Raw genomic sequence first — 12,706 nt, 5'->3', positions numbered from 1 at the left:
GGTGATGGTCGCGATCATGCCCATCTTTCCCGCATGGGCGCAATCACGGTTGTGCTTGCGGGGGCGGGAGGGAGATGGCCACAATCATGCTGGTAGGGGGAGATGGCCCTGATATTTATTGTTCTTTGTCACTTTGCTGTTCTTTGTTGCTTTGTTTCAGATTTTTGTGATTTTAAAAATGGTTACAGAACAGATTAACCTTATTTACTTTGAACCTTATGGGGAAATTTGACTTGGGTCACGACCAATTTGGGTCGCGACCAGAGTCATGGAACAGATTAAGTTCATGAGCCAAGGTACCACTGTATTGTTCTTATATACCTAAAAGTGTAAAGTGCAATAGAGGCAAACACATTTCTATACCATGATCAAGGAATGGGATTGGTTGTAGATCTCTTGGTTGTAGATCTCATCTGCATGCACACTTGATGATCAATGTAGGTTTGCCTCCACGTGGAGTAGGAAGTGGCCAACAAACACGAGGCTTAGAAGGGAGTAGCTCAGCTATGTATTGATGTCAATCCTGTTGGCTGGGAATTCAACCAATCTCTCTTTTTCCTTTCCTGCAGTTTCCCTCCTGTCCCTCTCCTAACACAGACATCTCAGCACTCTGTAAGCCCAGGAAGTTCACAGGTCTTTGGCAGGCCATTTCTAGTACTTGATCAGCATTCTTTTTTCAATTGGCAACGTAAATACTTCTGCGTACTTGGGGAGACCCCTGACTATGCCGTGGTTATTATCTTGTTTTTGTATGGTCCTGCTATGCTTCCAAGCAAATTGTTACTCAAGTTCGGCATTAGAGAGACTGATTCATTGATTTCCTCTACTACTTTTATTTGAACATGTATATATGTCATTGCAAATGCACAGAGATAAACGGGTAAACTAAGCAAGGGGGAACAAGTTCACCATTATTCAAAGTCCCTTCTGCCCACCTCAGAGTGCTGTAGGGCAGTGGTCTCCAAACTGTTCTGAGGAACCCTAGGATTCCTCAAAAATCTCCTAGGGATTCCACAAAAAAATCTCAAAAATCAATTTAAAATGGATTTTAAAATGAAACCACAGAGGCCAACTATTCAATTGTCAGTTGGTGTCCAAGCAGCAAACAAGGAAATGCATCATGTTATTTAGTTCCTAGGACTATATTACATGGTGTTGGGAATGATTTGGGATATTACTATATACTGGCTTTATTCATTCATTATATTTAAAATGTTTTCTCTTTATTTCCAAACCTACTATGTTATGCAAAGCACTCAGGCAATAGGGAGCAGATGAAAGAAGGAAGAACATGGTGGGTTCACAATGCTTAGTAAAAATCAGGAATAGAGTTAGGGTTCCACAGGAAAAAATGTCTTCAGAAAAGTTCCATGGCTGGAAAAGTTTGGGAAGCACTGCTGTAGGGGGTAACATGGGAGGGCAGATTTCAGGCTTTTTGGGATCTACTTTTTCTTTAAACTACAACTGCAAGATCCACAGCTGTGTCTGGATCCCAGGTGGTGTTTCAGTCATTCAATTAGTTACCAAACCCAGTCATTCATACACTGGGATGGGAGACAGACCAATACCAGCCTGCCTTGGAGTTGCTAGAAATCAGGGGTTCTAACAACCAGAAAAATGCTATTATGCAACAATTGGGGATTTGCTGCAATATGGCACATCACCCTGCAATCTCCAATACATTCTGCTCTTTCTTCTGTCCGTAGCTGAGGTATATATTGATATAAATTATGCCATGCTGATACTGATGTTGTATCCTCTATGCACATGGCACTTTACAAATAAGTTTGATAGATGTGTGTATTTGGAAGCAGTTCTTCAATTATTGCAAGTTCAGTGTGGTGCACACAGTAAAACTAGAGAGAGCAGGGATGGGAAATGCCCCACCTGTGGACCTTGTTTGGCCCATGGAGGTTACTCATCAGGCTTGTGGAGCTTTCTTGGATTTCTTCTGGGCTCTGCCAATCAAAAAATGGACATAGCAACAGTGTGTGCCCTATTTTGGAAGGAGATGCACATGGACCACTCTGTAGGAAGCAGGAAGACTTAGCCAGTCTCTGAGCTTTTTCTTGGCTGTGTGAGTCTTCCCATGTACCACGCCTTGCCCCTCTGGGAATGACACATGAATCCCAGGACACACCTGCACTGTGCCTTCCTCCACAGAAGAGGGTGTTGGCACGGGTGATACATTTAGGTGGTGCAGCCTCAGTTGGGGTGGCTTTGCTTGCATTGTGCTTTCCTGCGTTGGGAAGGATAGGTACGAAGTGGCTGGGCACCTCCCACCCCAGATAGTGTGGCAGCTGTTATTGTTTTAGCAAAGAGACTTTGAGCAATAAGGATATGCCATTTATAATGTAATGTCTGAATCGCTGAGGAATTCTCTGCTTCGTGAGGTGGAGCAGCAAAAGGCATCAATTTACCCAAACAAAACCCAAGGCCAGCAAAGGACATTCTGGTACCTAAGTCAGGAAATCCCCAAAGCACCTCTCCCTCTCCATGGCAGTAAACATAAAGCAGGGAAACACTGAAAAACTAGCCCAATGCCAGAATATCAAACATTCTTCAAAAGGGGCAGATGCTGATCTCGTGGCTTCTTTGCCACTATGATGCCATAGGACACCTTTCTTCACATCATGCCTTTCCACCTTCAGGGAGAACTAGGATTTCCGACTCTCTCTCTCCCCGCCTCCCTCTCTCCCTTCACGTTGCACTGCTGGTGCAGGGGCTTTGCACGCTGGTGCATGGGGGCCACCGGTGCGGACTACACTTCCCAAGTTTCCTCGGGGCGTGGGCGTGGATAAAGTCCGTAGGAGGTGTCTGCGGAAAGGGGGCTTTGTGCTGCGGTGCGCGTTTGTCTGTCTGGTTCCGCGGCTGGCTGCTGCTTATTCTTCCGCTGCTGGTTGCGCTTTCTAGGCGCTGAGCGCGGTGCAGGCGGCGAGCCCGGCGCTCGCTACAGCCAAGCGTCAGGAGGCGGCAGGCGAGGAGGAGGAGGAGGCGGAGGAGGAGCGCGCTCCGCCCCAGCCATGCGTCTCCCGGTCCGGACTGCTTGGTGTGGCGGCGGCTGTGCAACATGCAGGAGCTGAGATTCCGGGGCCCCATCAGCACCTCTAGAAGAAAGGGAGTCGGGGAAGGCAGCGGGAGAGCATGAAGCCGGAAGGAGACCATTGGCCCGGCCAGTGCTAGAGGGAGACCTGGAACTGCGCGGCTCCGCCTCGCCGCTGAGCCTCAGTTTTGGGGGTGCGGGCGTGCGTCTGTGTGGGGGGCGACGAGCTGGGCGGCCGCGAGGCCGGGGGGCTCGGTGCGGAGAAGAGATCGCCTCGCCGCGGAGCGGACCGGAGCGAGCGAGCGAGCGAGCGGAGCGGGGCGGGGGGTGCAGAGTAACGGAGCGGCGAGCGAGCCCGCGTTGCGCGGAGCGGAATCGCCGCCTGAGCCCGCGAGTGGTGGGCGCTCTCGCCGGCCCCCCTTCCCCGAGGAAGGGCCGTCACCATGGGCAATGCGGGGAGCATGGACTCGCAGCAGACGGACTTCAGGGCGCACAACATGCCTCTCAAGCTGCCGATGCCCGAGCCAGGGGAGCTGGAAGAGAGATTCGCCGTCGTGTTGGTGAGTAAGGGTCGCTCCGGAGTGCGTGGCCGCCTTCGCCATCCCGAGCGAGCCCGGCTCAGACAATCCGGTGGGGAGGGGGGAGGGAGAGGAGGGGTGCGGGCTCGCCTCGGCCCCTACTCTCTTTCTCTGCTTTCCTGCCCGGCTCAGCCCTGCTGGAGATGAGGCGCAAGAGGGCGGCAGAAAAGGGCTCGGGAGCCTTTCCCTCGCGGCGCTGTGCTTGTCCTCCCGAGCGCGCGGGTGGTGCTCGTGAGGGGTGGGGAGAGCGGGCGCTGGAGGGTCGGAGTGGGACGGAGGCAGCCCGAGTGCCTGGAAAGCAGCTGATCCATTGTTCGCGGGGAACGGGGCAGTTGGCTGCTGGCGCGCCGTGTGCGGCGGGGAGAGCGGCTCTCTGGCGGCGGCTGGCTTGGGTGGGAGTGCAAAGGAGCCTCGGAGGACGGGGCTGGCTCGCCTGCCCTCCCCGCTTCCTAGCCGCACGGCACAGGCGACCCCTGTATGGGCTGCCATTGCGAATGATCCCGGAGGTGGGCAGGCTGAGCAGTTAAAGTTGCTGGCGCGCAGGCGGCCATTCAGTTGCCACCACTGGTCTGTTCTAAACTGAGATCTGCATGTCATTTGCAGCTGCGGCTGCGGGGTGAAGGAAGAGCGCTTGCAAAGCCCGGAGAAGCCGGGAAATCACTGCCTTTGAATCAGAGTTGAACGCCTGCAGCTTCTGGTTTGGTTTGGGCAGTCGTTTTGTGGTTAGTCCTCACCAAGGGGGAAGGAAGCTTAAAAATACATAGTTTGGCCAAACGGGGAGGACTTTGTTAGCCCGAGCCTAACCACGCACTTACTTGGAAGTAAGGCTCCATTGATTTCAGTTTGCTTGGCTGTCACGTAAACGCACCCAGATAAATTGCTACTTTGGTTAGCGATTTGGAGGCAGTGAACTTGTTGTAGCCGTTCCTCGTCTTTGTGACTTAAAACGATTCAATAAGCGCTCATAGCAAGTTGCAGACATTCATATCCGTGTGAGGAGCACATTGTGGACTTAGGCAGTTATATGTAAAGCCTGCCTTTTTCCTGCAGGGATCCCGAGACATGGCTTTCCTCGTCTCCATTTTATGTGAGGCAGGTTAGGCTGAGCGTGAGTGACTGGCCCAAAGTCATCTAGTGGGGACTTGAACCTGGGTCTCCCTGTCTCAGCCAAATCCTAACCACAAAGCCACTCTGGCTCCCCACATCCCAAGGAGTCAAATGGTGCATCTTTCACATTTGATCTGGATTCTTAACAGGGGTTTTAAAGCTAAATGAATTGGATTTGGCAGTGCAGCCATTTCATTACAAATAGCATTTAATGGAATAAGTGTGCCCCCCCCTTTTCCTTCTGGGTCTCAGTATTTCATGCAGAATAAAGGAAACCAACTTATTAGTGGCAGTTTCTGGTGGTGCTGCCTGCTGATATAACTGGGATAGGCAAACGATGCAGATTATGCTGGTACATTGAAGGAGTTACCTCTAACAAAAGCAACATGCAGAGTTTCATTTTTTAAAAAGGGAGCATGCACTCTTTGCAGTTGTGCTGGAGTTTCTCCTAAATGGCCTTAGGAAACATTCACACTGAGGACTATTTCCAAGAACATGTCTGAAAAAAGTTTTGTGTAAGTTGTTTTGAGAGATTTCCAGAATGGGACTTTTCTCTGTCACAATGTATCTGTTCCTGTTCCTTTACCTTTGGCATACTTTATGATGGAAATCAACCTTTATAGCAGTAGCACTTTTTTGAGGTCAAATGTGAGTTCATGATCCAGCCAGAAGCTATCATGTGCCCTGAAGGAAGCAGACGAGATTGTGTTTTTCCAGGGTTGGCACTTGCAACACTCTCATCCTGCTAGGTGGGATCTTAAGTAATACAGTATGCAAAGAAGACAGTAATTAAACACGCAACAAAGTAATTATTTCATTAAGTGAAAGCAGTGGTGAGATCATTTCTGTTTTGCCATGGCTTGATGAGTAACCTTGCCCTGTCTTAAATCTGACATTTTCTTTCATTATTCTGGAAGCTAATTTCTGTCTTGAGCCTTGATGCATAGATAGGTTCATATATTTATTCCTTGGGGCATAATTCTGTGCATCTTTAGACATACAGGTCATGCTTAGACATTTGGCTGGGGCATGCTGGGAGTTGCAGGAGCATTTCTGTCTAAACATGCATGGGGCTGCACCTTCAGTGTGCTAATGTATTTCCTCTAAATATAAAATATTGCACAAGGATAGTTTTTGTTTTGGCCGTGTTTTGTCCCCTGGCTGATCCAAATACTTGCATTGACTTTTACTTGTATGGCTGCTTCCCGCAGCATCATTTCTCTAATAGTGAACATGGGTGACTGAGATGGGGCCACCCAAAAGTTTCTTCATGCTCTCCAGACATTCAGACAAATTTGTAAGAGTTTAGTCTGATGCAATCAAGACAGGAAAAAGTCCTCCAACTCTCAACATGCTGACTGGAGGATGCTGAGAGTCCTAAGAGCTTTTTCTCTCTAAATATGCATAAGATGGCACTCTAAATTAAGATAACAGTGGGAAAATGTCAAGCTGCTTGACTAGAAGCCTGAGTAGCCAGAGAGAAAAAGTCTTGAGAAGCCAGAAAGACAAACTTGGACATTCTCTTAGTAAAGTCTATACATGACAGCAGGTGACATGGAGTGTTAGGTTGTCAGCTGGGGGAACCCCCGCCTTCCCTTCATGAAACATGGAAGAAAAGAAAAGGAAGGAGATTAATCTGCCTAGCCCCTGAACCTGATCCGTCTAATCTACGTATCCTGTTGGGGGAATCAGAATTTGGGGGATGCTCACTAGGTTTATAAAAGTGTCCATCTGCACTATTATACAGAGTGATGTTTTAGAAGACAAGGAAGGCAGAAAATGACAGCTTCCTCCTTTTGCAGTCTCCAAAAAGGTATTTCAATGTATTTTATTGTGTTGTAAGCCACCCCGAGGCTTTGGCAAGGGGCGGCATAGAAATGTTATAATAATAATATAATAATAATAATAATAATAATCCTTCCCCCAGAAGGTACTTTGTGCCTCTAAATGGCCAGGTTTGAAATTGGCAGACCTCCAATACTATATAGCATGTAGAGAAAGTGTAAAAATGGTGGCGCTGACCCATTTCCTACTTGAGAAAGTCCCTAGTCCCCAAGGACCTTGAACAGGTTGTGTGTTGAATCAGTGTGGGATAAACAAGAGGTAGATGGTGGGGCACCTGCGGACACTAGTGTGCCCCTTGAACATTTCCCTGGAACTCACATTCTCTTAATTTTTTGCAAAAGAATGTTTCTTATTGGCAGTTGGAATCAGTTCGCTGCAACATGAGGCTCTGTAGCTGTTCCCAGCTTGTTCCATGGATGTCTCTGAGCAACACGAGCGCGCTCCATTTTTAAGTTGGCTTCATCAGTGTTCACTGTTGGTAAATTTTGTAGCAGGAGATCCAAGAGGAGAGAAGCAATGAGACTAAAATCATTTGGAAAATAAATATACAGGATGGGACAACAGCCATGCCCCAAATCCATCTCCTTTCTACGGTATGCTGTGTATATAGAGTGATATGTATAATAGCCCAGTTTGCCTATAACAATACATTTTTCAAAAAAATCTGGTTTGCCATTGTGACTTGTTAACACACCAAAGAGTTCGCTCCTGAATGTTTTATTGTGTCCCTATCACACTGGCCTTTTGCAGCCTTAGTTTCCCTGTACTTGAGCTCTTGTTATGACATGACCTTGAAACTGAATTCTTGGGGTGGCTTCCAAGGAAAAGAGAGCTGTAGATACAAAGTGCACTCTGGGAAAACAAACCAACCCCTATTTGAGTTACTGTTACTTTTTCATGCAGTTTTACTTTGGATTAGAACATCTAGGTTGACTTGAAATGCTAGTTTTTTAATACTGTGTTTTATTTGTTTTATTCTACTTTACTATCAAACCGTCCCAAAACCTTGGTAGTGGACAGCATAAAAAGTTAATAAATGAATAAACAAACACTTTTTAATGCTTTAATAAATAGTTTCAATGTTTAAAAGCAATGGATCAGACCCTTAAACCTGGAATTGTACCTGACTTAGCTGAATGTAGATTCAGTGAAGTTTAAAGGGAGAAGTCCAGTCAGTCAATGTCAGAGCTTCCATTGGCTTGCACAGTGCAGGATGAATAAAACCTAGAAGCTAATTTATCTATCTCGATCACGTCTAGAGCTTCCTATGAATGTGAGACAGAATCCAGAGAGAGCAATCATATGGCCCCTAGACATGGCCTGGCAGTGGGGGACACAGGATACTTTGAATTTCCAGATTGGAAAGAGAGCTTCAACTTCAGAGTGGTGAATCCAGGGTCTTGGTCCATGATCACCTTGCCTGGAACTTGACCCCAGAGACCTGGTAAATGGACATTCAGAAGGAGGGGAAGCGAAGGGAGGAGAGCTCAGGAGCCCAAGATATGAGCTGTCTTGTCTCCTCTGTAGCCTCTTCCCCTCCCACTCTGAACTGCTCTGGCTAAAAGGGTGAACATGCCTGTCTAGTGATAATGTGCAGTGGGAGGAATGTGGAGGTGGGGATTGCCTGTGCCTCCCTCCTGCTCCATGTAGGATGCTCATACACCTCTTCAGTTGGAGGCATGGAGAGCACAGCCCCGAGGATAGTGGGGAAATCTGGGAGTTGTAGGACTGTTTTTGGTCTAAATGTGTAGTAGATTATACCTTTCCCATTTTCAGAGTGCAAAAATTCAATATAGTACTGTAAACTCAATAGATAACTAGGAATACAGTATTGGTATAGCATTTCTATCCTTTTCAATTTGCAGGGGATTTTGGCAAGGGCAACAGTGACTTTTCCTATTATTAGTGCCCATAATCAATTTTTATTTATATCATTCAGCTTCAATGTACATTTATATTTCCAGGTCAAGAAAGTAGAATTTAAATGATAATGGTACTAGCATGATGCCAATAATGATAACAGTGAAGCATATATACCTCAAGCAAATTGAGATAAGCAATGGTCCATTCAAGGAGACAGTGAAATTAAACTGCTCTAAATGGAAGATACTAACATAGGTACCTTTTAAAAGCCTGAGAAACAGGAATGCTTTTGTCTGGTGACTAAATAATGGCAAAGACTGCTCTAGGTGGGCGTTTCTGGAGAGGGCATTCCTAAGGGAAGGAAGGAACCACTGCTGCAAAGATTGGCTCTTTGGTCACCACCTGATGCAATTCATATGGCTAGGTCACCTGAAAAAAAGCCTCAGGTGATCACCTGAGTAGATGCGTGGATTCCCACAGGAAAAGACAAACCAGCAGCTATTTGCATCTTTGACTGTATAGGGCTTTAAAGATTAAGACCAGCATTCTGAAGATGCAATATGCAATCGCTTCTGTTTATACTTGGTCAGAATATCACATGACTATGCCTCTTCAGGGAAGCACTGATAAAGCAGACAATTAATTGGTTACATTATTATTCAGGGGATGCACCCAAGACTTACCCCAGCTTCATTACTCTAGTTCTCCCTCCACATGAAGCCACATGCTGATACCAATTAACTGGCCTTTGATACCAGTTAACTCTTCTCCTTTCTTCCTTGTGCCTGTCCTTTCTAAGGACTGCCACAGTAGAGCTATGGATTCTTTGCTCATGAAAGCTGGCAATAGTTCATGGCATTGTTTGGAAATGCACTGGGAAAATGTCTTGAGTGGAGTTTTGCTGTGTATATTCAGAACAGAGTGCTCTATCAGGGCATATGTATTTAACACCTCAGGGGTGGTAAAAGTGTTAAATGTCCTGATATTAATAGAAATGTTATGTAGAGTCTAGCGTCCACCTTGGAAATTTGCTCCCAGGTTCAGTGGTGACTGTGAATTCTGACTGTGAGGGCTGTGCTTGTAGAGAGCACACAAGAGCAACCTCGGGGGCAGGCTTTTGGGGACAGGCAGGGGAGGAGACAGGCACCACCAGCACATCCAGTCTCTGGGTGGCTCTTCAGCTGCCTCTTCTCACTCTCTAAGTGCTTAGATGGCCCAACTTGGTTGTCCTGAGTATTTTGCATGGTGGGAGGAGAGCAGAGGCAACTTTAGCCTTCTCCCTCTATTCAAGGGGTGCTCACAGTCCTTGGAGTTCAGTGTGTTATGAGCATGCTCCTTGAACTGTCCTATAATCACCCTTTGTAGTCCATTTCATGATGTCAGTGCTCTTGCTTGTCCATGTTCTCATTGTGCTTGGGCTTGATGCTAGCCAGCATTACTACAGAGTTCCTGTGCGTGGTATCCTAGGAAAACAGCAATTTCCAAAATTTGTATTATACAGCTACCAAGTCAAAAAGCTTGCATGGGTCTGAGAAAAGCACTGTGCCTGAAGAAGAAATATGGAGAATTTGAATGTTTGCACAGTTTGTATAATCATTGGCCTAAGAAAACTATTACACGAATGTAGAGTTTGGAGTGAGATTGGGTGGTGGAGTCATTCAGGTGTATTATATAAAGGGAACCTCTGAGGGAGGGTCTGTGGAGGGCATGAAGTGCTAGGGTCCTCTTGTGTGGTGGCCCTCAGCTGGAGAATGTTCTGTTCAATGAAATTACCTGGCACCAATGTTGTTAAGCTTTTGGCACCAAGTTAAGACATTTCACTGTTCCAAGACCATTGACAGCGTATGATAAACTTTATTATCCTAGGATGTTTATATTTTCATATGTTAATGAGTTTATATTGTGATATTATATTATATATTAGGGCTTTCATCTTTGTAGAACTCCCAGCAAGTTTGTGATGTTGGATAGTAGAGAAAGGAATAAATTGTAGGTAGGAAGGAAGGAAGGAAGGAAGGAAGGAAGGAAGGAAGGAAGTGTGCTATCATATAGGCTATTTGTTTGGTATGTCAGATGAATTTAGGATATGGGTTTTGTTATTGTCATTGTTTTTGCTGAAATGGTTGTGTTATTATTGATTTTCCAGTCATAACTCTTCTTTGACAATGTAAGCTCTGTGGGTGAGCTTAGAAAAATGAATGACCATGAAGCTATTCAGTAGTCTAATTAATTTGTGGTTTTTTGTACTACATTTGATCAAAATGTCATATTGGTAGCATAGTTAGTAAAAAATTTTGGAGGCTCTAAATTGAAAAATCATTATGGTACTATCTCAGATTCTTCTGCTCACTCATATTGACCTTTTACTTTCCATATTTTTATCCGAGAGTGAACATTCATATAACCTTTGCCAGGAAGTGCTGTCTGTATCTTTTCCTGTTAATGATGTGGGCAGAAAGGTTTTCTCTTTCAGACTAATTTAAGGTTGGTTTAAAGTAGAAAGTAGCAACAGCACAATTCTGCTTTCTTCTTACTATTGTTATAGAATTCCTAAGCATCCAGAAGAATGAGCCAACTGTTCTAAAACCTTGATGTCTTGTGGAAAAGGGAAGGGAATTGTATCAGGGTGAAATTTTTGGTATGTTTGGGCATTATCTTAAAGTACATTCATTCCAATTGTTAAATTCCTTTTATTGTCAAATTTAATCTTTTAAACAACATGTTATGTACCATTTGTGCTTTCAGTAGATCTTTTGGTTATTTTCTTTCTTTAGCCCTGGTTTTTAAAAACATTTTCACAGCATGGTCTAGGAGTCTGTAATTTGCTATCTTCAGGAGCTATTATGAACCTGTTGCATGCACACAGGCCTTCATTTGAACCAGGACTTCGCTCCAGAATTAGTTTCTAGTGCCTACCCCTAGAACACTAAAACCCCCTTCTTCAACTAGGAGTTGCAATCCAACACATCTGGAGAGTTCTAGAGGGGGAATTTGAGAATGTGCAGTGGTAATTCACTTCCACCAAGTAAGCTCATCTGCCGCTAGACATTTGAATCCATGCCTCCAGCTTTGTTTCATACCCATGCGTTCCACGTCAACGCCATCTGCATCAGTTCTGAGCAAGTCTTAGCCAGGTAAAACTCATTAACACTGGGGGGATTTATCCCAAGAACAGTGTTCTTCATCCTCTTATTACCATTCTCTCTGCCGTGTGTACCGGGCTTGTGGTAGTTTGTGATCCTTCAAGTTAAACACAACCACCAAGCATATGGAGTAAGTGGAGAGACCTCTTTATTTTCTACAGACCTTTCTTTTCCAAAGGGGCACCATCAATAAGGCCAAGCCGCATTATGAGAGACTCCTTCAGTCTCAACTATAGACCCAACTGCAGCAACTTTTAGCTAGGGCTGATGGGAATTGCAGCCTAACAAATTGGAGGGCCACAAGTTGCCAACCCCAAACTAAAGGCTCTTTTGGACTTGACTTTCCATATTAAAGATAAGATCTGGGAATGGCTGTTTTTTTTTTTGCGGGGGTGGGGAGACAGAGTGTGGCTGATGTGATGTCAAGAGTATGTGTCTGCATTTGCGTGTAGCGCTAAGTCAAAAATCTAAGAAGGAATCAACTTCAAACACTGCTTTAAATTTGGATTAGGAGACCTGAACTGTTTTGAGGATGCTAGATGAGGTTCCCAGTTTGCATGTAACAGAAAGGTTAAACAGTGGCTACCTGGTTTAGTTTACCTGTGAGGGAGCAAAGGAGATGCATGCACCAACATGTGCGTATCCTGGTATATTTAAGCCAAGATTTTTGATTTATTGTTGCATATGGGTGCAGCCTATGTGCACTTTGCTAATCTCTTGCATGTGAGCCAGGAGTACATAGCAGCAGTAGATTTTACAAGGCTGTGCAGACTGAGGGTCTCTTTCCCTGTCTTCTTTTCCTGTTTGTGTGTTGAGGTCACAAGATGGGAGACAGAGGATGCCTGACTCTCTGGGCTGGGTCTCCAGTGGCAAAGCTGAAGCTGCAGCACTTCCTGCAGGGTGGTCTTTTCTCTGCCTCGAATAGGATTTCATGCTTATGGAGGAGGGTGTGTGGCAAAAGAAGGGAGGCAGGACCCCGGCTGCAGAAAGGGCTGCAGCCTGATGAGGTGCTGCTGACATAATTTGATCATTGGCTCACACTCTTGTGGTGTTTCTAACATGAAACATCCATTTCCCCTTCAGCCATATAGTTTTATTGGACAAATGACAGTTCTGTGTGAGGGTTC

At 45.6% G+C, this 12,706-nt stretch overlaps 1 protein-coding gene across 13 annotated transcripts in view; it reads left to right on the top strand.

The window, feature by feature from the left end:
* FMNL2 (formin like 2) overlaps positions 1 to 12,706 on the top strand; it is a 279,853-nt gene that overhangs the window by 29,678 nt on the left and 237,469 nt on the right. For 6 of the 13 annotated variants that reach the window (XR_006413533.1, XM_044418188.1, XM_044418186.1 and 3 more), the window contains exon 1: positions 3,143 to 3,603. The exons of 2 other annotated variants lie outside the window; for them this stretch is intronic. Coding sequence is in view for 10 of the 11 variants with exons in the window: in XM_044418188.1 (XP_044274123.1) it covers positions 3,487 to 3,603 (117 nt within the window). In the remaining variant the exon portion in view is untranslated. Of the gene's footprint in view, positions 1 to 3,141; positions 3,604 to 12,706 lie in introns of those variants that run through there. 5 more of the 13 variants (XM_044418187.1, XM_044418174.1, XM_044418177.1 and 2 more) reach the window with 3 other exon arrangements.

The sequence above is a fragment of the Varanus komodoensis genome, unplaced genomic scaffold (assembly GCF_004798865.1).
Source record: "Varanus komodoensis strain SLA01 unplaced genomic scaffold, ASM479886v1 scaffold9, whole genome shotgun sequence".
Lineage (NCBI taxonomy): Eukaryota > Metazoa > Chordata > Lepidosauria > Squamata > Varanidae > Varanus > Varanus komodoensis.
Note: the sequence above shows the minus strand (reverse complement) of the source record. Positions and strands in the feature narration are given on the sequence as shown.